The following is a 25,664-nucleotide window of genomic DNA, read 5'->3' on the forward strand; positions in this document are numbered from 1 at the left end:
TTAGGAAGTGGTTCCCTGTGCCAATGTGTTCAAGTGTATTTCCTACTTTCTCTTCTATAAGGTTCAGTGTGGCTGGCTTTATGCTGAGGTCTTTGATCCATTTGGACTTGAGTGCATGGTAATAGATATGGGTCTATTTTCATTCTACTACATGTTGATATCCAGTTATGCCAGCACCACTTGTTAAATATGCTTTCTTTTTTCCATTTGATATTTTTTGCTTTTTTATCAAAGATCAGGTGTTCGAAGATGTGTGGATTGATCTCCAGGTCTTCTATTCGGTTCCATTGGTTCTCCTGTCTGTTCTTATGCCAATACCAGGCTGTTTTCAGTACTGTAGCTCTGTAGTAGAGTTTGAAGTCAGAGACTGTGATGCCTCCAGAAGTTCTTTTATTGTACGGGATTGTTTTGGCTCCCTGGGGTTTTTTGCTTTTTCATATGAAGTTGAGTACCATTCTTTTGAGGTCTTTGAAGAATTTTGCTGGGATTTTGATGGGCATTGCATTGAATCTGTAGAATGCTGTTGGTAAGATTGCCAATAAGTACTTCTTAGGGAAAACAAAAAACAACAAAAAGCTCTTCTGGAAAAAAACAATTACTCATTGTTGATGATGAACTTGGATCTCCAAGAGCTCTGATGGGGATATATGAAGAGATCAATATTATTCCCATACTTCCTGTGGATAGATAGATCTAATGGACCTGGAAAAAGTAGTTGTAAGTGTTCTGGAAAGGATTACTGTGAGCAAATGCTATCAAGTTGTACCATGTGCCAAAACATACCTTTCATGTAAACAAGGTTAATGGTACCTCATTCTAAGAAACTGTTAGCCAAGTATGGTAATTTGGGTATGTGAGAAAGATAAGGCTTGATAAGGGTTACACAGAAAGTTCTACTCTAGCCTGGACTACAAAATGAATGAGAGACCCTGTCTCTAAATAAAAATAATTTAAATAATAAAAACTCCCATAGCCATTTCAATATCCAGTAACCATTCATTCTGATAAGTAAGCAGTCATTAACACAAGGACAAGACATCCCACTAACAAAGAGAGATTACAATTAAAGGCTCAGATGATTGTCAAGATTTCTTACTAATAAAGAATTTATTTAAGGCAGGGTCTCACTATGTCACCCTAGTTGGCCCAGAACTTGCTCTGTACACCAGGCTGGCCTCCAATCAGAGATATTCCTGCCTCTGCCTCCCCAGAATTGGGATTAAAGGCGTGTACCACCACGCCATCTACTAAAGTATGTTTAATCAAAGTGTATACATTCTATATTTTTAGATACAATATTATTACACATTTAATAGGTGATGTTATAGTATAAAATAAAGATAACTTTTATATGCACTGGGAATACAATTCATGTGACTGTCTTTTGTGATATTTACTTTCTTGCAGTGGTTGGGAACCAAACCCATAGTATCTCCAAAGTGTGCTTGAATATAACTCTAAAATATGTAAACCAGTGTTGCCTGCGTTAGAGGTAGAGGGTGCAGAAGGCTGCCAAGGGTCATATGACAAAAGTCCCGAGGGTGACAGCTGCCCTAGTTAGGATTACTAATGTTATGTATGACCTTGACCAAAAGCAAGTTGGAGAGGAAAGGATTTATGAGACATTCACTTCCACAGCATAGTCTATCACTGAAGGAAGTCAGGACAGGAACTCCAGTAGGGCTGGAACCTAGAGACAGGAGCTCATGCAGAGGCCACAGAGGTTGCTGCTTTCTAGAGTGCTCAGCCTGCTTTCTTTTAGAACCCAAGGCTACCAAGCCCAGAGATAACATCATCCACAATGGGCCAGGACCTCCCCCATCAATCATTAATTAAGAAAATGCCCTTATGGAGTAATTTACTCAGTTGCGGTTTCGTCCTTTCAGATGACTCTGTGTCAAGTTGACATAAAACTAGCCAGCACAACAGGTATGTTTACTATCAAGACACTGGTGGTGGTGGTTTCATGTGCTATACATGTCAAAACTTACCAACTTTTGGTGCTGGGGAGATGCCTCAGTCAGTAAAGTGTTTGCCATACCAGCATGAGAGTCTGAGTTTGGATTGTTAGCACCCATGAAAAAATCAGGTGCAACAGCATGTGCCTGTAACCACAGTACTGGTAAATACTTTTTCAAAGATTTATTTATTCTATTTAACGTGTCTAAGTGTTTTGTCTGTATATACACATGTACATGGGTGTCAGATATCCTGGAATTGGAGTGGTTATAAGCCATCATGTGGGTACCAGGAACCCAACCAGGTCCTCTGCAAGAGCAACCAAGTGCTCTTAACCACTGAACCCTTAACTTTTAACCCTCTAGCCCCTAGACTCATACTTCTTGAATAAAGCAAGACTGCTAAAAATTCTAGGCCTCTGTCTATGTGTGGCAGACTGTCAATTCCAGGGGAAAATTAAAGCCTCCATTTTGTTAGGCTAAATTTAAGATCTAGACACCATACTACAAAACTAAAACTAGAAAAATAGGCATGGATGCTGTCAGTGTGCAGTTAACTCATCCGTATTCTGATAGCTAACCACTAGCCACTCCCAGAAGAGAAAAACAAGGACATGTTATACAAGGGTTTTCTCACAACTGCCTTCTCACATTTGCTAGTATTTTCTGAGCTACCCCTATAAATCTAAGCTGAGTATTTCTCAAAGCGCATAAAAACGTTTTTATGGTATGACTGAAACTGCAGCATAACATAAAGGTGTAATAGGGCAGAGGTGAGAAACCTCACTGCAATCTGGGCACAGGGCATCTCTTTATACCAGGGAAGATCAAGATTTAAAGGCAATGAACTTGGGAATGTGAGCTGGTGATGTGGAAAAACCCACACAGGCACACAGAGGCGGTGCTGACTTTAACCTATGTGGCTCTCAACCTAAGTTAGAGAACGGAAGGAGAAGACTGAGAGGGCCAACTCAACAGGCGAGACTAAGATCACTGGTGCGTGGCTAAGATCTATGTTTTCTTCTTTGTTGTTTTTGTTTTTGGAGACAGGGTTTCTCTGTGTAGCCCTGGCTGTTCTGGAACCTGCTCTGTAGACCAGGTTGGCCTTGAACTCACAGAGATCCACTGGCCTCTGCCTCCCAAGTGCTGGGATTAAATGTGTGTGCCACCACTGCCCAAATTACATGTGTTTTCTTTTTTTCACTTTAAAAAAATTCTTTATTTTTATGTGTATGCGTATTTAGTTTGCATGTTTGTCCATGTACCACATGCATGTGGTACCCACCAAGGTAAAAAGATAGCATTAGATCCCCTGGAGCTGGAGTTACAAATGGCTTTTAGGTACCATGCTGGTCCTGGGAATCAAGCCTGGATCCTCTAAAAGAGCAGTTTGCACTCTTACTACTGAACCATCTCTTTAGCCCTGCTCACTACTTCTTAATTATTATACTGTGAACTATGCTATGGTGACCTGCGCTTTTAAGGATGGTTACAACTGCAACATCATGGTGGTCAACAAGTATTCCTCCCCAACTCTGCTCTGTAATGGCTCATCCTGATCAACTCGACTGGACTGAGAACATACAGGGGCTAGTAAAACATTCTTTTGGAGTGCCTATGAGTGGGTTCTGACCACTGACCAAAGAACTTTTCAAAAGAGAGCCAGTTAAGAAACATACTTTGAGGACATTCAAATTTGTTATGGTCGGTAATTCCTGACCTTGTCATAAAAGCAAATCTGATGAAGCAGAGTGAGGTTTTCAATGATGAAATATAAACAGAGACAAGTGTATGACAACAGAAAAGATAATCATCAAATTCAAACCATGTGTTAGCTTGTGCACTACAACCAGCATCATAAACAATCTCATATGAAGTTTTTTCTTCTTTGGATGGTTCTCTTTATTTGGGCTGAAATCTTTGGTACCCCTGACAGGACAGAATTGATGACATTAACTAACTCCCTGCCTCCACTTAGATGTTCTCTTCAGTCAGTTATCTCACCTTTTTGCCTCCAGTTCTACATTTCTTCACCCCCTCTGAAACAGCTTACAGATGGAGCACTCCAGTAAAAAACAGTTTTTTAAGGTCACTTACTCCACTTGGTGCATGCTTTCTCTGCATAGGCAATGCTGTCCCAAACAGATAAATAATTTAAAGTATTACAATAGTTTGTGACACTCCAAAAAGCCACAGTACATAAACAAAAATGCATTCTATCTGTGTACTAAGATTTGAAGGTGTGTTGGGGAAACGTCGAAAAAGGCTCTATGGGGAGCACTGATTAAAAAAAAAAGGCCGAGGAACTGTGGGAACACTTTCCTGACCTTACTGACTTGCTAACTACTCCTTCCTTTTTGAAGCTTTTTTTCTCAGCCTTTGAGGGCATTGTTTCTGCTGCCAGGTTTTCTCATGCCTCTCTCTAGACCCATCCTTTCCTGTCTGCCTTGCAAGCTTATCTTCAAGCTCTAGTAGGTATTTTCTTTCTCATGACATGACATTCTCTCACCCCAGTCTTAATCTATGGCTTCTGCTTCAGTTACCACCCACAGTCACCTGTAACTCACAAAGCCATAGCAGTGCCATAGATTACGGCTTTGAGATCCAAGTCTACCTGTCAATTTGACATCTCCACTGGATATCTCAGAGATATTTCCTCAGGGAAGAATCCATAATTGTAGTCAAAATTCTCAGGATAAGACTAACCACCACAGAGCACTTTCAGAAAGGAGCATAAAATCCAAAATGATAGTGCTACAAAGGTTAATAAAGAAACAAATGCTTTATAAACGCATCTTATGCAAACACGCCTTTACTAGTAAACAATAGAAGCCAGAGGAGGCCAAAACAATGGTGTGACTGCTATTACAATACTTCTCTGGTAATAAGGAAAAGTATTCTGAAACCAATGTCAATTTTTCTAAAAAAAGAAGTAAGGATCCAAGAGACTGCCAGTTGGTCTATAAATTCAATATACTGGGCATTTGCACAACTAAACAAGTAGATACTAATATTTACACTTTTGAAGTATACTCTAAAAACAAAGTGGTATCATTATGAATATGTATGTAAAACAAAATAAAAACAATAAGATAATTTAGGAAACAACTCAAAACTTTGTGGGGTTTTGTTTTGCTTTGTTTGAGACAGGGTCTCACTAGGTAGCTTTGGCTAGCTTAGAACTCAATATATAGACCAGCCAGGCCTTAAACTCACAGAGATCCAACTGCCTCTGCCTGCCTAGTGCTTGGATTAAAGGTGTGTACTATCATGTTCTACAATATTCTTCTTATAATTCAGTCCTCTTCCACATTGTAAGGCCATTCATATCACTAATCCTTTACAAAGTGAAACCAAAATAAAGACACAGAACTAAAAATAGGGGTTATCTTTTGACTCCTGAACCTTCTTCCTGTGTAATTACAGAAACTTACCAACAATAATAATACATTAAAATAAAAGGAATTCTTCTAAGATGGAGAAACAGGCTTATTCATAACGGAAGAGCTGCTCTGCTAGAAAAAGACCTTCTCAAGGAGATGGAAGTCTGTCTCTTTGCTCCACAAGACTAAATCCTAAAGCCGCACCTAGCACAGTCTCAGCCTTTGTTCACACTGTTTTCCTGTTCAACACTTTCCATGACTCCCATTTCATAACTCTGAAAGAATTATTCCTTACCAATTAATTTAACAAGGTTTGGGAATATAGCTCAGTTAGTAGGATGCTTGCATGGCATAAACCCTGGGCTGGATACTCAGCATGGCAGCTCACACCTAGGATCCCAGCCCCCCAGGAGGCAAAAGTAGGGAGTCCAGAAGTTCAGGGTCATCCTTGGCTACGGAGACTTCATGACCAACCTGAGCTACATAGATCCTATCTTCCCATCTCCAATGATAATGACAATAATAGGAAGAAGAATTTAACATTTCTTACTGCAATATTTACTGGATTTTTTTTCATACCTCAAGCCCATAGGCCCCAGTTTAAATGTATCCTCTATTTATGTATCTCTTTCTTGGGAGATGTGTTTAACAGTACTTCATTCATTTGGAAGCATGAGCCACAGGTTTAGGTATCATCCTTAAATCCCTCTCTTAAAACTACCTTCTACTCTTTACCATCTTGGCCTACTCACGTGTGACAGGCCATGTTAAACGTTTCTAAAAATTAGGCAAAGGAGCCACCAAATCTGGGACAAAGCCCCAGTTTTGCCACTGGTTAGATGTAATCTTATGTTAGGCAGATCACTTAGAACAAAAGCGACAAAATCTACCTTATCAAGTCATTGAAATGAGCAAATGAGCTAATACTTCTAAAGCATCCAATGTCATACCTAATGGTGTAAACATTCAACGACTGCTGGTCACTGCTACCATGAATGATGTCTGAACCAACTGATCCCAGTAGTACCGCAACTAACTCCCAATTAGGGTTTAATCCATACTTTTAAAATTAATTTCATTCTCTTCTTGTCTTATTTCAGCAAACTCCTAGCAGCTAGTCTTATCTATTCCCACAATGCCTCTAATTGGGCTCCTGACTGTTCTCAGTATAAAGTCCAACTTCCTCCTGACACACTAAGCTCTTTATGATTCTGTCTTTACATCTTAAGGTTCAAATCTTGCCATTTATTTAGCTCTGATTACATTAGAAATGTCATATTGTCTCACAAATCACCACTTTTGCAATGCTAGTCCTTTAACCTACAATTCCCGTCCCCATTCAAATTCCATCTTTATCTCATGCTATTCCTAGTAATTCTTCAATACTTAGGTTTGGGAAGTCTCCCCTTTCTGCCACCCAGGCTCTCAACTTTAGTTTAAAACCAGTTTCTGTGCTCTCACATATTCTTTTGTTTCTTATAATAATAGTAGCCACTAACACCTACTGAAAATGCACCATGTTCCAGACACCGTGTCAAATCATTTAGATAAGATACTGTCTTATTTTAATCAGCATAGCACCTTTAAAGAGGTCCATCATGTTATCCTCATTATATAATGAGGCAGGAGCCATCTGGGAATGGAGCCTTGTAACTCTTATTACAAAGCATGATGGTGATCTACTTATTTAACTTTTCCCTATTCCTCAGCCAAATCTACCCTATAGGTTTCTTGAAAACTCTAATTGTGTTTGTCATTTCTCATATCCCTAAATATAACACACCTAGCAATAAGTAGTAGCACAATAAGCAGCTGATAAATTAATGGAAACCACATAATTTCATTCTTATAAGTGGGCAAACAGAAGCAAATCAATTCATGCTTACAAAACCAATCCATGATTATTTTTGAAAGTGTTTTTTGCATTTCAACTTAAAACACACAACCTCCATCAAAGAATGCATTGTAAGGAAGGGCCGCTTGTTCATCCCGGCAGCCCAGCTAGCTTACATTCGAAATAATCACACAGAAACTGTATTAATTAAAACACTGCTTGGCCATTAGCTCTAACATCTTCTTCTTCTTCTTCTTTTTTTTTTTTTTTTGGATTTTTCGAGACAGGGTTTCTCCGTAGCTTTTTTTGGTTCCTGTCCTGGAACTAGCTCTTGTAGACCAGGCTGGCCTCGAACTCACAGAGATCCGCCTACCTCTGCCTCCCGAGTGCTGGGATTAAAGGCGTGCTCCTCCACTGCCCGGCTAGCTCTAACTTCTTATTGGCTAACTCTTACATATTAGTTTAACCCATCTGTGTATCGCCACGTAGCAGTGGCTTACCAGAGATTCTAACCGGCGTCCATCTCAGGCAGAGGATCCATGACTTCCCTCTGACTGCTTTCTTCCTCCCAGCATTCAGTTCTGTTTTCCCCACCTAAGTTCTGCCCTATCAAAAGGCCAAGGCAGTTTCTTTATTCATTAACCAATGAAAGCAACACATAAATAGAAGGACCGCCTACAATGCATATTTGGTTTCTTAAACAAACAAAAAGAAAAAAAATTTAACCTATTTGTCAACAACATGATTTTAAGTCTTCTGATGCCACCTGCAAAACAACCAGCACCTTTCACACTATTTTCTGAGTATAAATCTAGGAGAAGAGGAAGATTATCCAGTAGAAAACAGTGACTAAAAACCTTTTTTTTTTAAAAAAAAAAAGTCAGTTGTCTTGCTAAATAAAAATTCTCCATTGATTATGCCACGTGTCATAAGATTTAGGTTAGGCATCAAACCTACAGGAGAGAAATCTTGGTTCAGTGAAATAAATTGAGCTAAATACATTTCTATTCTGTCTTTAACCTGATGGACACACAAAGAACTAGAAGATAGCTCTGATGTTGATCAGACCATAATTATGGCTAAAAGATAAGACACAGTAAGATAAATCTAGCATAGGTATTACAGACTTCCTCAAAGCCAATATCCTTACTTAAGTTCTAATGTTGTTATTGAGTAAGATTATATAAGAACAGTTCTAAAGAACATTAAAAACATAAAGATTGAAGCTATAGATGCAGTACTGTTAGTTGATTTCTTGCCTAGCATACACAAAGTTTTGTGTCCAATCCATGCATGCCTGCAATCTCAGTAATTGAGATGTAGAGGCAAGAAGGTCAGGAGTTCAAAGTCATTCTCAACTACATAATCAACCATGACTACAAGAAAACTTGCCTCAAAGGAAAAAAGAACATACAACGGATCCATGAAATATTAAAGTAGAGTTCTATCAAAAAATACACAAAAACTATACTTCATAAGGATTTTCCCTAGGACCCACTAACCTAGCCTAATCCCAACCCTACTTGCTAAGCCCCTTAGCGTCCCTAGCCAAGACTCACTGGTTCCATGACCAGCTCCTTGTGCTCACAAAATATCTCTGTTTATCAAAAACAGGAAAGATGACAGTACTCTTCAGGATGGGAATTTGGTCGTCATGGTCCTCTAGCTCCCAATTTCTGAAACTTACATACAGGATTATACAACTTAATAGAGGGGTCACAAACAAAATTGGCAACAACCAAAGGTTTCTGAATACCTAATGATGTAAATTCAAAATTACATCACCACTTCCCCATAGCCTTGATTCTGAACTTAGTGACACTTTGTACCATGCACAGCCATGTGATGCCATTAAGCACTGCCTAAAGCCTCAGCAGAGATTTAAGACTACTGTTATGTTGCAAACTGCAGTGTTTTTCATAGAGTGTCCTGCTCTTAAAACAAAGACTTTCTGTATGTTCCTACATCATTCCTTAGGATCAAATTATTATATCTTTTTTATTTGTTTGTTTTTCAAAACAGGGTTTCTCTATGTAGCCTAGGCTGTATTGGAACTCACAGAAATCTGCTTGCTTCTGCCTCCCAAGTGCTGGGATTAATGGCATTCACCACTGCTGCCCAGCAAATTATTATATCTCAAGATAGTATCAACTAGTAAGATCCAAATTAGTACCTTTGGATTATACTGTGTTAAAATATTTTAATTTTAAAAGCTGTTGTTACAGTTGCAAACTAGGGTTTCGTTTAAAAATTATTAAATATGGGGACTGGAGAGATAGCTGAACACAACAACATCAAAAAACTATTAAATACATTTTCGTTTGGGATTTAAAAAGTATTTCTAGCTGGGTGGTGGTGGCGCATGTCTTTAATCCCAGCACTTGGGAGGCAGAGGCAGGTGGATCTCTGTGAGTTCAAGGCCAGCCTGGTGTACCAAGTCAGTTCTGGGACAGGCTCCAAAACTACAGAGAAACCCTGTCTCAAAAAACCAAAAGAAATAAAAATATAAGAATTTCTAGCATCATCTACCAAGGCCCTGAACACACTTCAGCAATTTTGTACTACATAATTATCTGAAACACATTCCCAGAATTAATGATTATGAAATTGAAATATCAAATCTGAAAAATGTTGAAAATCTTCTACAGGTGAACCCAAAGAAAAACATATAGGCATCCTCCTGAATATTAACCTTCATCAGGCGATGAAAGGAGACAGAGACAGAGACCCACATTGGAGCACCGGACTGAAATCTCAAGGTCCAAATCAGGAACAGAAGGAGAGAGAGCACGAGCAAGGAACTCAGGACCGCGAGGGGTGCACCCACACACTGAGACAATGGGGATGTTCTATCAGGAATTCACCAAGGCCAGCTGGCCTGGGTCTGAAAAAGCATGGGATAAAACCGGACTCGCTTTTAATCCCAGCACTAGGGAGGCAGAGGCAGGCGGATCTCTGTAAGTTCGAGACCAGTCTGGTCTACAAGAGCTAGTTCCAGGACAGGCTCCAAAGCTACAGAGAAACCCTGTCTTAAAAAACAAACAAAAAACAAACAAACAAAAAGATGATATATCCATCTACATTGAAATTCTAAAAGAATCATCAAAAACACTCTTGAAACAAATAGTAACAGCAGGATTATATAAAAAGTCATTTTCCTACATGTCAATAAGGAACAGGGAAAAAGCAGATTGTAAAAAATTTTTTATATATGTATATATACACACATACATATATGTGTGTGTGTGTTAGTAATCAAGAGAGAAAGAAAGAGAGAAGAGAGAGAGAGAAAGTAGAGCTGGAGAGATGGCTCAGAAGTTTTAAGAGCACTGGCCACTCTTCCAAAGGACTCTGCTTTGATTCCCAGCACCCACACAGTGGGTTACAACTGTCTATAACTCCAATTCCAGGGGATTTGACTCCTACTTCTGGCCTATGTAGGCAACAGGCATGAATGCATGTGACATATAGACATATATGTAAACAAACATTCATACACACAAATTAAATCAATTTTTAGAAAAACATAAAAAATTATAATGGTAAGTACTGTTGACATGCTAATTCTCCCAGTCTTTTCTACAGATCATGGAATTCCGGTGCAATTCAGCAAGTAATCTTATGGACACAGATACACCAATTCTAAAGTTTGTAAAGAGATAAGATACCTTTTTTAGATACCTTATAAAGATACAATCTAAGAGGAGAAAAATGGAGGGCTAAAGCTTCAGACTTACTAAACACCTAAAATAATTAAGACTGTAGTATTTGCAAAAGGAGTGAACAAATAGATCAATAAAATAGAACAGAGATTTTTAGATATGGAAGTACATAAATGCAGTCAACTGACCTTTCACAAAGGGGCAAAAGTAACACAATGAAGAAAAGACAGTCTTTTCAATAAGTGGTGCTGGGAAAATCAGAGTATCTTCATACAAAAATTATTTTAAAAAAAGACCTTATAATTCGTATAAAAACTTAATTCAAACTGTACACTCAAGCATGATAGCACTTATTTATAATTCCAGAGATTCAGTGGCTAAAACAGAAAGACTATGAGTTCAAGACCAATCTGAACTGTACAGCAAGATCTGATTTTCAAAAAAATCACAAAACAAACAACAAAAACCCACCTCTAAACTAGGCATGGTGGGATCAAGAACTGCAATCTCAACACTGAGAGGTGCAGGTAGGAGGGACAGCAGTTTGGGATCATTCTTAGATACACTGAGTTCCAGACAAGTCTGGGCTTTATCTCAAAAGGAAATAATAAACGCCCCTCAAAATGGATTATAGAGCCAAACATAAAAACCAAATAGTTCCTAGAAGATGATTTAGATATGGCAGAATTAATCCATGAGAAGAAATGATAAACTAGACCATTAAAATTTTCTGTTCTGAAAAAGGCATTGTCAAAAGAATGAGAAGACATGACAGAAACTGAAAAGAAAGTATTTAAAAAGATTTTACAAAGATCTTAAACTCAACATATACATAAAAATTCTCAAAGTCAAAATAAGGAAACAATGTCATTAAAAACAGAGAAATAGAGCTGGTGTATCACCTCTCCTGACTTGTATGTATGGTGCTGGAGGAGAAAGTAAACATCAGTATCATCCAGCAGATTATTAATTAAATTTTTTATTATATATTTTTTAAAACAGCTATTTGGCTAACAAGTTGGTTCAGCCAGTGAAGGAGTTTGTCACCAAGCTTGACAACCTGAGAATGATCCTTAGAATGAAAGAAAACTTCTGCCCTCCATGTGCATCAGAGTTCTTCTCTCTCTCTCTCTATCTCTCTCTCTCTCTCTCTCTCTCTCTCTCTCACACACACACACACACACACACACACCATTTGTAGAAGAAACAGCTGTCAACTCATGAAAAGGCGATGAAAGAAACTTAAATGCATATCAATAACTACAAAAAACTAACCTGAAAAGCTTACACGCACAATGGAGAAGGAAAACTCACTAGGCCAGATGAGAAGGTAAGCTATTGCCAGGGTTAAGGGCCTTGAGAGGGAGGAAATGGCCCAGCACAGGTTTTCAAGGCAATGGAAATAATCTGTATAATATGTGCGTGAACCCATTTCATTACTATATACTTGAATACACAAAATCAAGAATGAATCTTAAAGCATGTCGTGAACTCTGGGTAACAGTGTGCTGATGTAGGCTATTCGAATGTAAAAAACTGAAGTAGTGGGAAAGTTGTGCATGTCTGGAGACAAGAGGTATATGAGAACTCTATTGCTCAATTTTGCTATGAACTAAAAATTGTTCTAAAGTATTAAGTGTATAAAAAAAATCAAAAAGACACAGTAGTGCAACTATAATCCCAACACTTGGAAGGCTGATGCAGGGAGATGACTACAAGTTTGAGGACAACTTGGTCTACACAGTGTGTTCCTACAAAGTAAGATTGTGTCTCAAAAAAAAATATATATTATATGTGTGTGTGTGTGTGTGTGTATACTTAATTATATCTTTAATACTTTAGATCAAGTGACTACTTCTAAGCTCAGAAGGCAAAACCACAAAATTGCTGCCTGGTAATTTCTCCTCCTCCTTTTCCCCTCTTTTGGGACAGTGAGTGGCATGTTAACTGGAGCCTGAACATAGGGCACTGTGAATGCTAAGGATATTTTACCACTGAGCAACACCTCAAGCCCAAACTTGATGTTTTCTAGCCCTTAGTCTTAGCAAGCATAACATAACCTTAGCAGTTATTTAAGCCTAGAATGGGAATCAAAAGAACTTACTTTTCAATTCTCTTCTTTTGTTCTTTTTGTCTGTTTTGTTCTTTCACTTGCTCCCTCTCAATATCCATGAAAAGTCTCCTGTGTCTCAAGTATTGCTTTTGACGCTAAAGGAAAGAAGTTAAAATTATCTAGCCTATTCACAGACAGCTTTGCAAAGGACAATATTCTTATTCTAAAGAGAAGAAAACTGTCAGATAATAAGGTTACATGTGATAAAGTTATCAATTTCCTCTGTATCAACAGCAGTACATACAATAAGAAAATTATGTTTTCAAGTACATAGCTACTTTGTTCATAGACAAACCAGTGAAAATGCAAATTTAGTTTACCCTTAGTAAAAGCTGAAATAGTTAAAACATCACCTGAAAAAAAACAGTGTATTAGTTTGACCTTAGCGTAGTCCACTTGTCAATAGTACCTGGGAAATTGTTATATTTGACACAATTAAGGTACATACTATATTTACTCTGTGTTCTGAAGCAGTATCATAAAAGGAGGGCCTCTGAGAAAGAAAGGCAGGCAATAGCCCATTGAATCTGTAAAGACTAAAATCACATCACAAAGCCTACCACACATGATAAGAAGTGCAGAGGGATCAAGTCTATCAGGGTATCATGCTCATAAACAGAATGAGCATAATAAAAGCGAGTGCTACTACACTATGCGTGATCTGTTTATACCTTGGGATTTACATATTCTTTCAAGGACACAAGCTACTCAAAGGGATGACATATCTACACATACACTAGGTCAATATATGACTTCTTTGGTGAAAGAACCTTAATCTGAAGAATGACTCTCATTATTGAAGATGCATCAAAAAATGTTTCTCGTCTGACATCAGCCCATGGCCGGGATTTAAAACTGGTAGAGTACTTTTTACCTGAAGAGGAAGAGAAGCCATACATTTAAAGTACTCCTATAAGTAAGCTACAGTGGAAAATGTACACAGCTAGAGAAATTCACGTGGATCAAACATGTGCATCTCAAAACCTACAAGCCTAAAAGAAAAGTTAAGCATATTATAATGTCTTAACATCTTTGGAATTTCTGTTTTTATTCATTTCTTTCTTTTTTAAAAAGTATTTATTTTTATGTGTGTGGATGTTTTGCCCACCTGTATGACTGTTCAACATGTGTCTGTACACTGCAGTGTCCACAGAGGAGAGGGTTGGATCCTCTAGGACTGGAGTTACAGATGATTGTGAGTCACCATGTGGATGCTGGGAACTGAGCCCAGGTCCTTTGGAAGAGCAGTCAGTGACTGTCAGTCAGTGCTCTTAACTGCTGAACCATCTCCCCAGGTCTCTAGGTTTTTTTAATATTAATATCTTTTAACACACTTATTTTCTCTGTAAGGCGCATAACAGACTTCCCCTCCCTCTGCTCCTTATATTAGGAGTTGAATCCACACTACAACCTTTCTATACTTGGGAGTAATAGTATATTAGCAGAATAGTTGAGGGGGTATCTTAACCAGAGAAATCACCAATTTTTTTAAAAAAGCACTAAAAATGCATCAAATATGGCACCAAATAGATTGCAAAAAGCTGCTTGTTTGTGATATGGAGCTGAAACAGTCCAGCTGACAGAATGCATTTTGGGTTACTCAAATATTTCGTATCTTTTGTGCATGTTAGCAAAGTGTTTTGCCTGTGATGATGACTATGTACCATCTGCAAACAGTGCCCTGCAGAGGCCAGAAGACATCAGATCCCTTGGGACTGGAGATACAGATGGTTGTGAGACCCCATTCTCTCAAAGGGTCAGCTCCAGAATTTCTGTTGTTTTAATGAGTTAAAATAGTGAACTACTTCCAACATCACAGAGAATTCAGAAGCATACCTCTTTCTTGTCTTCTTCTTGATCCACTCCAGACTGAAAGGCCAGTGAAGCACGGTATTTGCTCAGTCCCGATCGATACTCTTCATAAACCTGCTACAAAATTCAATTTACAAAAGTGACAAAATTGCTAAAAGTTCTGTGAATTCTCTTCATATGTCTGACTACTGACTCTTCCTGGAACCAGTACAGCTAGAAGAAACAGGGGCTCATTACCTACGATATCTTCTAGAAAATTCAGGATAGCTGGTACACCTACCTGGACATTTTATGTCAAGTAATAATTTCTACTTTAAAAAAATAGTAAAAAAAAAATAGTTTAAAATTCTTTATTTTAAAGTTATCTTTAGTACCAGAAGCAGGACTAAGGAAACAGACTGTCCCTCGCAACAGGATTTTTTGCAGGAGATGAAAATGTTCTTATCTTGGCTGTGGTATGTTTGCCAACCCTGTGAAAACTCACAAAATACCAAACTGTACAGGTAGCTAATCTTTATTATTTTTACTCATCATCATATTTACAAACTTGTCTACACGTTCAAATCTATACGGAACCCCAACACTCACAGTGCTTATGTAGTCCTTGGCAGACATGCAGAGACATGAAAGATCTGAGTAATGAAACATGCATGCTGCCAGCTGGGACTCTGTTTCAGCTCTCATATCATAAATAAGCATCCTTTCTGCAATCTACATGGTAGCAAACTTGATGTGTTTTTTTGCTTTCTGTTGGTGATTTTACCAGTTAAGATGACCCTCTCCCCACAGTATATTGCTGATATATTATCACTCCAAAGCATAGAAAAGTTGTGGTGTATATTAATTTCTTAGCACAAGACACACATGCACTGGGGTTGGGGTGCTATTGTTGGGATATGCCTTGCAGAGATAATACATGTTAGATTAGTTTTGTTTACATTTGAGTTAGTGATGCTGCCAGCTGAGATCAATGTTAAGGGATCAACAACACTTATTTTCCTTTTGTGGTGCTGGGAATGAAAACTGGGGGCTTGTGCATGTGAAGCAAACACTCTACTGCTGAGTTATAGACCCCATAGAACCATGTAAATTAAATCAGAATCTTTAAACAGAAATATCTAAACCAAATACCGCATGTATATTAACTAAATGACCATAAATAAGCCCTGGCACATATGATCAAAAGCACTAAATAAGGAAATCAAGATCATCCTGTAGTAATAGGAGCGTTGGGGCTGCGTCCCCAGCACCCTGGCCGCCTGGCTAGCCTATGCCCGAAATAACAACACACAAACTGTATTCATTTAAACACTGCTTGGCCCATTTCTATCTAGCCTCTTCTCGGCTAACTCTCGCACCTGGACTAGCCCATTTCTAATCATCTATGTAGCACCGGTCTTACCGGGAAGATTCTAGCCTACGTCCATCCTGGGTCGGAGCTTCATCGCGTGCATCTTCCCGGGAGCGGGGAGCATGGTGTCCCTCTGAGGCGTTTGCCCCCGAGAGGAGAGCTATCGAGTCTGAGCTCACTTCCTCTTTCTCCCAGCATTCTGTTCTGTTTACTCCTCCCACCTATGTTTTAACCTATGAGGGCCAGCCAAGCAGTTTCTTTATTGCTTAACCAATGAAATCAACAGATTGATATATGACACTCCCACATCATCATCCTGGGGAAAAGACAGTCTCTTCAACAAATAGTATTGGGAAATGGCTATTCACATGCAAAAAAAAAAAAATTAAGGTAGGCCCTTAGCATATGCCATCTACAAAAATTAACTCAACATGAATCAGATCAAAAGATGTAAACATAAGAAAGCACACTACAGAATGCCTTGAAGAGGGGAAAGCTATTTAACACCAAATCAGGCAACTTCTTGAATATGATACTAAATATAGGTAATGTTAGAAAAAAATAAAATGGACTATAGTAATACTTGCGTACGAATGGACACTCTCAGAGTAAAAAGGTAACATACGAAATAGGAGAAATCTCAAATCTGATATGCTTGGAATATGAAATGTCACCCCCATCTGTTCATATACATGTACCCAGCTATAGGTGCTATTTTGGCAGGCTTTGAAATGTTTATGAGGTAGGGCCTCCTTGGAGAAAGTAGCCCATCGGGAGTGACTTTCAAAGACATACTGGGCCTCCACTCCCTTCCTCTCTTTCCCTCTACCATGACTTGAATACCCCTTTCTTCTACATATTTCTGCCACAGTGATGTTCTGTCCAAGAACGTGGGACCAAGCAACCTGAAGTAAACCTCAAAATCAAGAACCACAATAAGCTATCACCCCAGAGACCTAAAACTACAATTCAATTAAGTCATGCACACACTAGAAGTTTGTTAACTGAAACTGAATCAGTTAACTCACATCCTAGCAATCAGCAGATAGATTTTCACTGTGTCTGTTTTGCCTTGCTCTTATGACCCACTTTTCAAATAGTTAACACTGAAATCAGCCTCACCAAGAAAAAAAAAAAAAAAAAAAGGAAAAACATCCAAGAAAGCCCCTGGCAAGATGACTTCCTACTTTCCTACTCATCATTAGTATTAGGTTTATAGAAACCACAAACACCTGCTATTCCTGGTGACTTATGGAAAGCATCAAAACCACATCAACACAATTGTAAGAATTAATTGCCAAGCTAGGTGTAGGAGCCCCATAGAAAACACTTGCCTAGCATGCATGAGGCCCTGGGTTTCCCAGCACAAACACACATAAGCATTCATCTTCAGTACAGAGCTCACCTGACTATAGCTGAAGTCTGTAACCTCTGACAAGATGAAACCTGGGTGTGAAAGCCTTCCATCTCACACTCGCTAGTTTGTTACCAGTAAAGCTTCTTCCATCACTGTCTCTCTAGTTACTGCCTTCAGCAGCAGAATGGAACATTTCACAGTTAGTTATATACTCCTGGTCAGTACAGCAATGCAGGAAACAACCCAAGTGTCCATGGGTAGATGAATAAATGAACAAAACGCAACACACACACACACATGCACACAAATACTATTAATGACTTTAAAGTGAAAACACTGTACTAAGCTGTAGCATTATGCTGAGCAAAGCAGGACAGTGACAAGAGGACAAATACTGTAGGAAGTCACGTCATGAGGTACTTAAAACAGTCAGACTCAGATTGAAGCAGTAAGGTAAGGAGGAGGAAGTGGGAGACTTATTTAATTGATATAGAGTTCTCGATAGGATTTCAGATTTATAAGGTGAGAAAATGTTCTAGACATAGATGGGTGGCAGGCTACATATCTCTCAATGTGACGGTACTTATGCCACTGGAACGTATATTTGAAGAGGCTTAAAGTGAGCTGAGTGGTGGCCTACACCTATAATCCTAATATTTAGAGACTGGCAAATTTTCATGCTCAATGCCAATCTGGACTAAATAAGGAGACTATTTCCAAATGTCAAAAATATATTTATATTATAAATACAATTATTTAAATGCTAAATTTTGTATTTACAACAATTTAAAAAGTTAAACATCCATTTATTTGGGGGAGGAGGCAGATTAGCATGTCACAGAGCATATGTGGAGGTCAGAGGACAACATTCAGGAGTTAGTTTTTCCTTCTACTGTGAGGTTCCTAAGATCCAGCTCAGAGAGATCACAGCAAAAGGCTCCTAACTTCTGAGCCATCTACCAAGCCTTCACCACAAGTTTTAAAAGCACCTACATTCAGATATACTTAAATGCTTACGAAATACTACAAAAATATATACACTAACATGATTAATACTGGGAAGAGAATTGGAATTTTAGAATTAGGATTTCGAGGAAGGGCCTTAATGGGGGACTCATACTTTTTCTGTATACTTTTTGAGGGGTCTGAGGGAGGGTTCACTCCATGTACCCAAGCAGGCCTCAAACTTGCTACGTATGTAGCATAGGATGACCATGCAGTTTGGTCCTCCTGCCTCCAACTTTCCACTGTTCCAACTACAGGCCTCCAACACCTCACCCAGTTTATGCAGGGCTGGGCATCAAACCACAGGCTTATTCATGTACAAATCAATCAAGCACTCTACCAAGATCCCCAGTCTTTCTGTATACTTCTAGCGTTTAAATGCTCTACAAGAATTTATCCATGTATTATATTTATAAATCCCAACATTTTGTTTTAAAAGTTTTACAAGATTTTCATCATACATTACAAGAAGCACAGAATTACTTTTTTATATTTCATTTTTCTTCCCCACATTTATTTAATTTTTTTTTTCATTTTAAAATTGATCCATTGATAAAATCACCTCCCAGGCACTTCTAATAAGGCCTACAGCATTTTTGCTGGTCAGAGTCTGAGGAAGAGGGTAGGTTTGGAGCAGTCACTGGCTTCCAATGAGTAAATGTAATAGAAGTTAGAGACACAAAATGCTAGAAATACCTCCAAAAAGGTACCAGTATACCTAAATATTTTTATTTCTTTACTACACATAAAAATCAATTTATTATCAGTTTAATATGTGAAGTTTAAAAAGCCAGCTGCAGAACAATCAATATAATACAATGTCATTAAATAAAAATAATAGGATATGCAACCCAATAAAAAATTTATCTGTATGCATGTGTATGCAAATTAGGTGGTCTAGACTGATGAACTTTAAACTGTTGATAGTAGATATGTCTGGAGAAAAGGAAAGGCTGAGGAAATAGAAAATGGAAAGGTAACTGATCTTCATGCTATCAATACTTTCTGCATTTAAAACTGCATTGAAAAATTCATTAAAATCTCCTAACTGATCACTTTGGGGGCACTAAAAATTAAATTGGTATCTACAAATAACAGATTCTGTCTAGTTGCATTGTAAAGATAAATTGAAATGAAACAGAAAAGTCAAAATCAGGAAGTCAGTTTCCTAGATCAGATGAAGTAGAGGTAGACACTGGAAATTGATTAAAAGACCAGTTAAGAAACGGTAAAGATCCGAGCTAAAATTATGGCAACAAAAATACAAAGAGAAGAGTTTAATGTGGAACTGTCCCCAATCTGCCTTATCAAGAGGATCTAAGAGAGCAAGATAATTTAGCAGGTTAAGGTGTTTGCTGCACAAGCACAGAGACTTGAGTTTGATTCCTAGGAACTGTGGAAGAAGACAGCCAACTATTCTAGTTTGGTTCTCTGTTTCTGTGATAAACACTGACCAAAAACAACTTAGGGAAGGAAAGAGTTTGTCTTACAGGTCTTGGTCCATGATTGAGGGAAGCTAAAGCAGGAACCTAAAAGCAGGAACTGAAGCAGAGACCATGAGGAATCTGTTTACTGGCTTGCCTGACCTGGTTTGCTCATCTACCTACCTTATACAGTCCAGGCCCATCTGCCCATGGACAGCATCACCACAGTGGGCTGGGCCTTCCTACATCAATTAGCAAATAAGAACATTCCCTTCAGACATGTCCACACCTATCCGATGGAGACAATTTCTCAACTCAAAGTCCCTCTTCTCAGGTGTGCTGTGGGACAATGGTCTGTACCCTGTCACTTGTATTTTAAATAAATGCTGATAGACCAGTAGCCAGGCAGGATGCATAGGCGGGGAAACCAGGCAAGAAATAGAGGCAGAGCAATGAGAACTCAAGGGAGAGGAAAGATTCAGTCTTTAGCCGTCACCCAGACAGAGAGGAAGCCAAACACAGAGGATACAAGATGTGACCACCTCACCAAAAAAGGTAACAAGCCACGTGGCTAACACAGACAAGAATAATGGGTTAATGTAAGATGTAAGAATTAATTAATAAGAAGATTGAGCTACTATGCCAATCAGTTTATAATTAATGTAGGCCTCTGTGTGTTTATTTGGGACTAAATGACTGTGGGACCCTGTGGGACAGAAACCTCTGTCAACAAATGGTGCCAATGTGGACAGCTAAAACCACTTACAACCTGAGAGAGTTTGGGAAATAATTCTAGACAAAAATGAACATAGTTAAGCATGGCTTCTTGAAAGCATTTTCTCAGGTAGGCTCTGTTTGCTAGAGGCAAGTGCACCTCATTTAAGAGAGGCTTCCTGACTCAGCTTTAGCTGCAAAAACCTTACAGCTGTTTTAAGAGAACCTGCCAGCAAACACTTAAATGGTGTTTATGAATTGCCGATCACATGATTTTTGGTGGTGACAGGGACCTTAAAACTCCACAGAGATGTGGTAATAAACATGGCTCCAGTCAGTACCTCCACCATGAAGCTAGGCTCTCAGAAGGCTAAGGAATGGGTTGGATACAGCTGTCAAAGACATGGCTTTAATCCTAGCCTACTGTTCAGCAAATTAAAGACTCATGTAGTCAGAAAAAGAGAGATATACAGTAAAGATAGACGCAAATGAAGAAACCAATAAATGGTTTACAGTGTGTTTAAAAATATATGTAGACTTGTGAGAGAAAAGGAAAAGGATAAAGTTATTAAAATAAAAAACTAAGAAAGAGCGTAGTTGGGTGTGGTGGCACACACCTTTAATCCCAACACTTGGGAGACACAGGCAGGCTGATCTCTGTGAGTTCAAGAACAGCCTGGTCTACAGAGGTCCAGGACAGCCAAAGATACACAGAGAAACCCTGTCTCAAAAAGCCAAAAAATTAAAAATAAAAATAAAAAAAATAGAGTTTTAAATAAAGCCACATAAAGATGAAAATACATAGAGAGTCTGGATACTGTATGTTATTATTTTATCATTAAATTGTCTGATGGCTGAGGCAGGAGCAAAAGCAGCTAAAAGATATTTGATTATAAATGCTGCTGGATTAACCCAACATATATATTTTGAAAATGGCTTGACTTTAAAATTTAAGTCAAAAAATATGTTACTTTCAAGAAGAGGTTTTGTTTTTGTTTCCACAGGAAATGAAAGACTGTGGACTCATTCCAGGTTAAGAAAAAAAATCAGGTTTGATTATGGACAACATCCTGGAAAATCTCCGATAGGAGCAGATGGCCCAGATGTCTGAGTTCTACTTCCAGAACAGCCTCAAGACTGCTGGCTGAGATGATCAAGCCTCACAGAATATTCCTGTCAGGACTTGACCATGATTCTAAATTTTCTTTAGGTCCCTATAAGATTATCAGTGCTGTCCTTCCTTTCTGCCACCGCCATGCCATCCAGACTGAGGAAGACCCGGAAACTCCGGGGCCACGTGAGCCACAGCCATGGCCGATCGGTAAACACCGCAAGCATCCGGGAGGATGCAGGAACGCTGGAGGCATGCATCATCACAGGATCAACTTCGACAAATATCATCCAGGTTACTTCGGGAAAGTTGGGATGAGGCATTACCACTTAAAGAGGAACCAGAGCTTCTGCCCGACTGTCAACCTGGATAAACTGTGGACGCTGGTCAGTGAGCAGACCCAGGTCAACTCTGCCAAGAACAAGACTGGAGTTGCTCCCATCATTGATGTCGTGCGATCGGGCTACTACAAAGTTCTGGGGAAGGGAAAGCTCCCTAAGCAGCCTGTCATAGTGAAAGCCAAATTTTTCAGGAGAAGAGCTGAAGAGAAGATAAAGGGTGTTGGAGGTGCCTGTGTTCTGGTGGCTTGAAGCAACTCAGGGAGGCCAATTAAATGCTAACGCTTTCAAAAAAAAAAAAAGATTATCAGTGCCCCCAATCAGCAGAAAGTAGGCTGGAAAACCACGCCCACATTCCCCAAAAACATATATTATGAATTTTTGTCTTCGTTTAGAATGTTGGTTACAAGTTATTATGAATAATGGTCAGGAGAAAAGCTAAACAAAGGAGATTCAATTCAGAGTTCTTGTTCTTAAAAAACGGGGGGGGGTACTGTAAGACAATGGTCTGTACTCTGTCACTTGTATTTTAAATAAACACTGATTGACCAGTAGCCAGGCAGGAAGTAAAGGCGGGGCAACAAGAATTCTGGGAAGAGGAAAGATTCAGTCTACAGTCGTCACCCAAATGCAGAGGACACAAGATGTGACTGCCTTGCCAAAAGAGGTACCAAGCCATATGGCTAACACAGACAAGAATAATGGGTTAAAGTAAGATGTAAGAATTAATTAAGAGGAAGATGGAGCTACTATGCCAACCAGTTTATGATTAATGTAGGCCTCTGTGTATTTTTTGGGGACTGAATGGCTGCAGGATCAGGCAGGACAGGAAACCTCAGTCAACACAGGTGGAACAAGGGGACAAGCTAATGACAACACTGACTCTACAAAGCTGCCTCTGACCTCCACACACTTCATGGAACACAAACTTACATTTACACCATTCCATAAACACACAATAATAAGAAATTTTAATTGAAAAAGGATCTAAGATGAAGGAACAGAGGAGATATAAAAATAATCCCTAGGATTATAGCTTGCACAATTAAGTAGGTAAAGGAGCTGTTCTGGAACAGGTACTCAGAACATCTTCAATTTGAGTACCTGTAGAATATAAGAGTTGAGTTGGTTACTGGATATTCCAAGACAAATTTTAAAATCACCTAGTAGCTGAAGTCATAGAAGTAAATAATACTGCCCCTGCCTCCAGTGATATGATTAAAGATGTATGCCCACCTTTTGATTTTCTTTACAAAAGTGTGAGAGTTTGGGATCAGAGAGATGATAGCTCAGCAGGGTAGAGGTTCCTGCCATAGAAGCCCAGTGGTCTGAGTTCATTCCCCACAATCACAGGTAGAAAATCATTTCCACCAAGTTGTTCTCTGACCTCTGCATACCCAGACATAAAGAGACAAAAGAGAGACAGATAGGCACAGACATACACAGAGACACACAAAAAAAGGAATTATGAGAGTGTGGCATTGCAACAAGTAAAAAGCTAAGCAACACTGGGAACCCTGTTATACTTGAAACCCTAGTAGGAATTAGTATTTATCAGCACTGTTAATGTCTTTGGATTAGAAATGTAAGAAGAGGAATATTGTTCTAAGATTGAGGATTTTCAGGGTCTGTATGAAGGTAGGATAAAAAGAAGAAATTCAAATCACAAACTTCACCCTGGTTTAGGACAGAGGTGCCTCTCTTCTAGGCTTTGTGAACAAATTATGTTGCTCAATAACTATTTAAATACAAACCAGTCTCTTTTTGAGACTGTCTGAAATTCTAAGTGCTAGGACTTGTTTGCAGCTGTATCTGACCATACTTAAATAATGGCTAATGTTGGCAGGTACTCAACAAATGTTTGACAGCTCCAAGGCTGCTGACTGAGATGATCCAGTCTCACACTCTCCAGCCAATACTTAACAATTATCCAATTTTCTCAAAGTTCCCCCAAAAGATGTCAACACTCCCAAACAACAGGAAATAGTCTAGAAAACTACGTCCACATTGTCCAAAAATTGTTTATGGGCTTTTGTTATCATGTAAGTGGGGGTATTACAAGTTGTTATTGGTAATGGTCAGGAAAAAACTGAACAATGTAGATTAGATTCAAAGATCTCCTTTGAAAAAAAGGGGAATGTGATATAGAAATGATAGGATAAAAAGGAATATTATTCAATCTACTTTTTTTTTAAGATTTATTCTATTTATTTATTTTGTATACAATATTCTGTCTGTGTGTATGCCTGCAGGCCAGAATAGGGCACCAGACCTCTTTACAGATGGTTGTGAGCCACCATGTGGTTGCCGGGAATTGAACTCAGGACCTTTGGAAGAGCAGGCAATGCTCTTAACCACTGAGCCATCTCTCCAGCCCTTCAATCTACTTTTAAACCAAAAAAGCAACTATTAGTCTTAAATATTTTACATGGATATGAACTTTTGTATATTGATACAAATTTGAGGTTAATTTTTCTATACTATATATATGTTTCTACTATTTAAGGTATTTTTGTATAATGATACAAATTTAAGGTTACTTTTGTTAGAACTTACTGTACCTATGTTTCTACTCTTGTTTGGAGTACTATGCCTATATATCTCATTTAAAATATAATGTATAATTAAGAAATATAAGTTATTAGTTATAATAGTTAAGCTTATGCTAGGTATGTTTCCAAAGTCATGCACAGATATATTTAGATAGACAAATGGCCTTTAAATACTTCAAAGACCTACAGAATATGGTATTCAATGATTAATAACCAAAGGCTTTTCATGACAGTGAAACACATCTGTTTCTGGCAGCACCAATCTACTTCAGAGAAGATGATGGGCATCAAAGAAACTTCATATGGAGTTTGCTTTCTTTATGGCAAAATCTAGCCATGTAGGCAAAGAAACTGCCCTTGCCTCAATTGCTGACAGTTATTGTCCAAACTGGACCAGCAGGCCACAAGAAGAGAAACTGCCACACTTTGCCGAAACAAGGTAGGACAGTCCTTCAAAATTCCCTGCTTCACAGAAATGTCTTCCAGTCACACTAGGTCTGTAGGCCAGAGTTGGATGACCCAACTTTGCAGAGGAACTTTGGATGACTGTCCAGGCAGCCTGATATCCCTGATATTAGGTAATATTTCATCCTTCATGGGTCTTTGATGAAGTTGAAAATCACAGGTAAAATTTTAATTAGTTATAATAAAAGATAAATTAGGTATAAAACTAAGATAGGACAGATAATAAAATATTTTCTCTAATTTTGTCAAATACAAATAGACTAGATATTGTAACTGCAATTCTTAGTTAATAACTGTTTTTGTTATATATAATCTTACTATGTTAAAGTTAAAGCCCATCTTTTTAATTAGGCAAAAAGGGGAAATGCTGGGGAATAATCCTTTTGTGCACTGTGAAGATTTGTCACTCAGATTGGTTTAATAAAAAGATGATTGGCCTATAGCCAGGCAGGAATTATAGGTGGGACAACCAAACTAGGAGAATGATAGGAGGAAGTGGGCGGAGTCAGGGGAGATGACAGCCAGTTGCTGAGGAAGTAGGATGTATAGAAAAAGAGGTAACAACCCATGAACCATGTGGTAAAG

General features: G+C 38.6%; 1 protein-coding gene and 1 pseudogene across 1 annotated transcript in view; one reads left to right on the forward strand and one right to left on the reverse strand.

Annotated features, from left to right (window-relative positions):
• Window positions 1–25,664, reverse strand: part of Ccdc15 (coiled-coil domain containing 15) — a 70,149-nt gene that overhangs the window by 12,136 nt on the left and 32,349 nt on the right. Inside the window, exons 11-12 of the mRNA XM_041657521.1 lie at window positions 14,787–14,879; window positions 12,942–13,045 (exon numbers count right to left, since the gene is read on the reverse strand). Of these exons, the coding sequence (XP_041513455.1) occupies window positions 12,942–13,045; window positions 14,787–14,879 (197 nt within the window). The remainder of the gene's footprint in view (window positions 1–12,941; window positions 13,046–14,786; window positions 14,880–25,664) is intronic.
• LOC121451773 lies at window positions 21,869–22,314 on the forward strand (annotated as a pseudogene).

Source organism: Microtus oregoni, unplaced genomic scaffold (genome assembly GCF_018167655.1).
Source record: "Microtus oregoni isolate MIOR12 unplaced genomic scaffold, Mior012 000008F_ref0000371, whole genome shotgun sequence".
In the NCBI taxonomy this organism is placed as follows: domain Eukaryota; kingdom Metazoa; phylum Chordata; class Mammalia; order Rodentia; family Cricetidae; genus Microtus; species Microtus oregoni.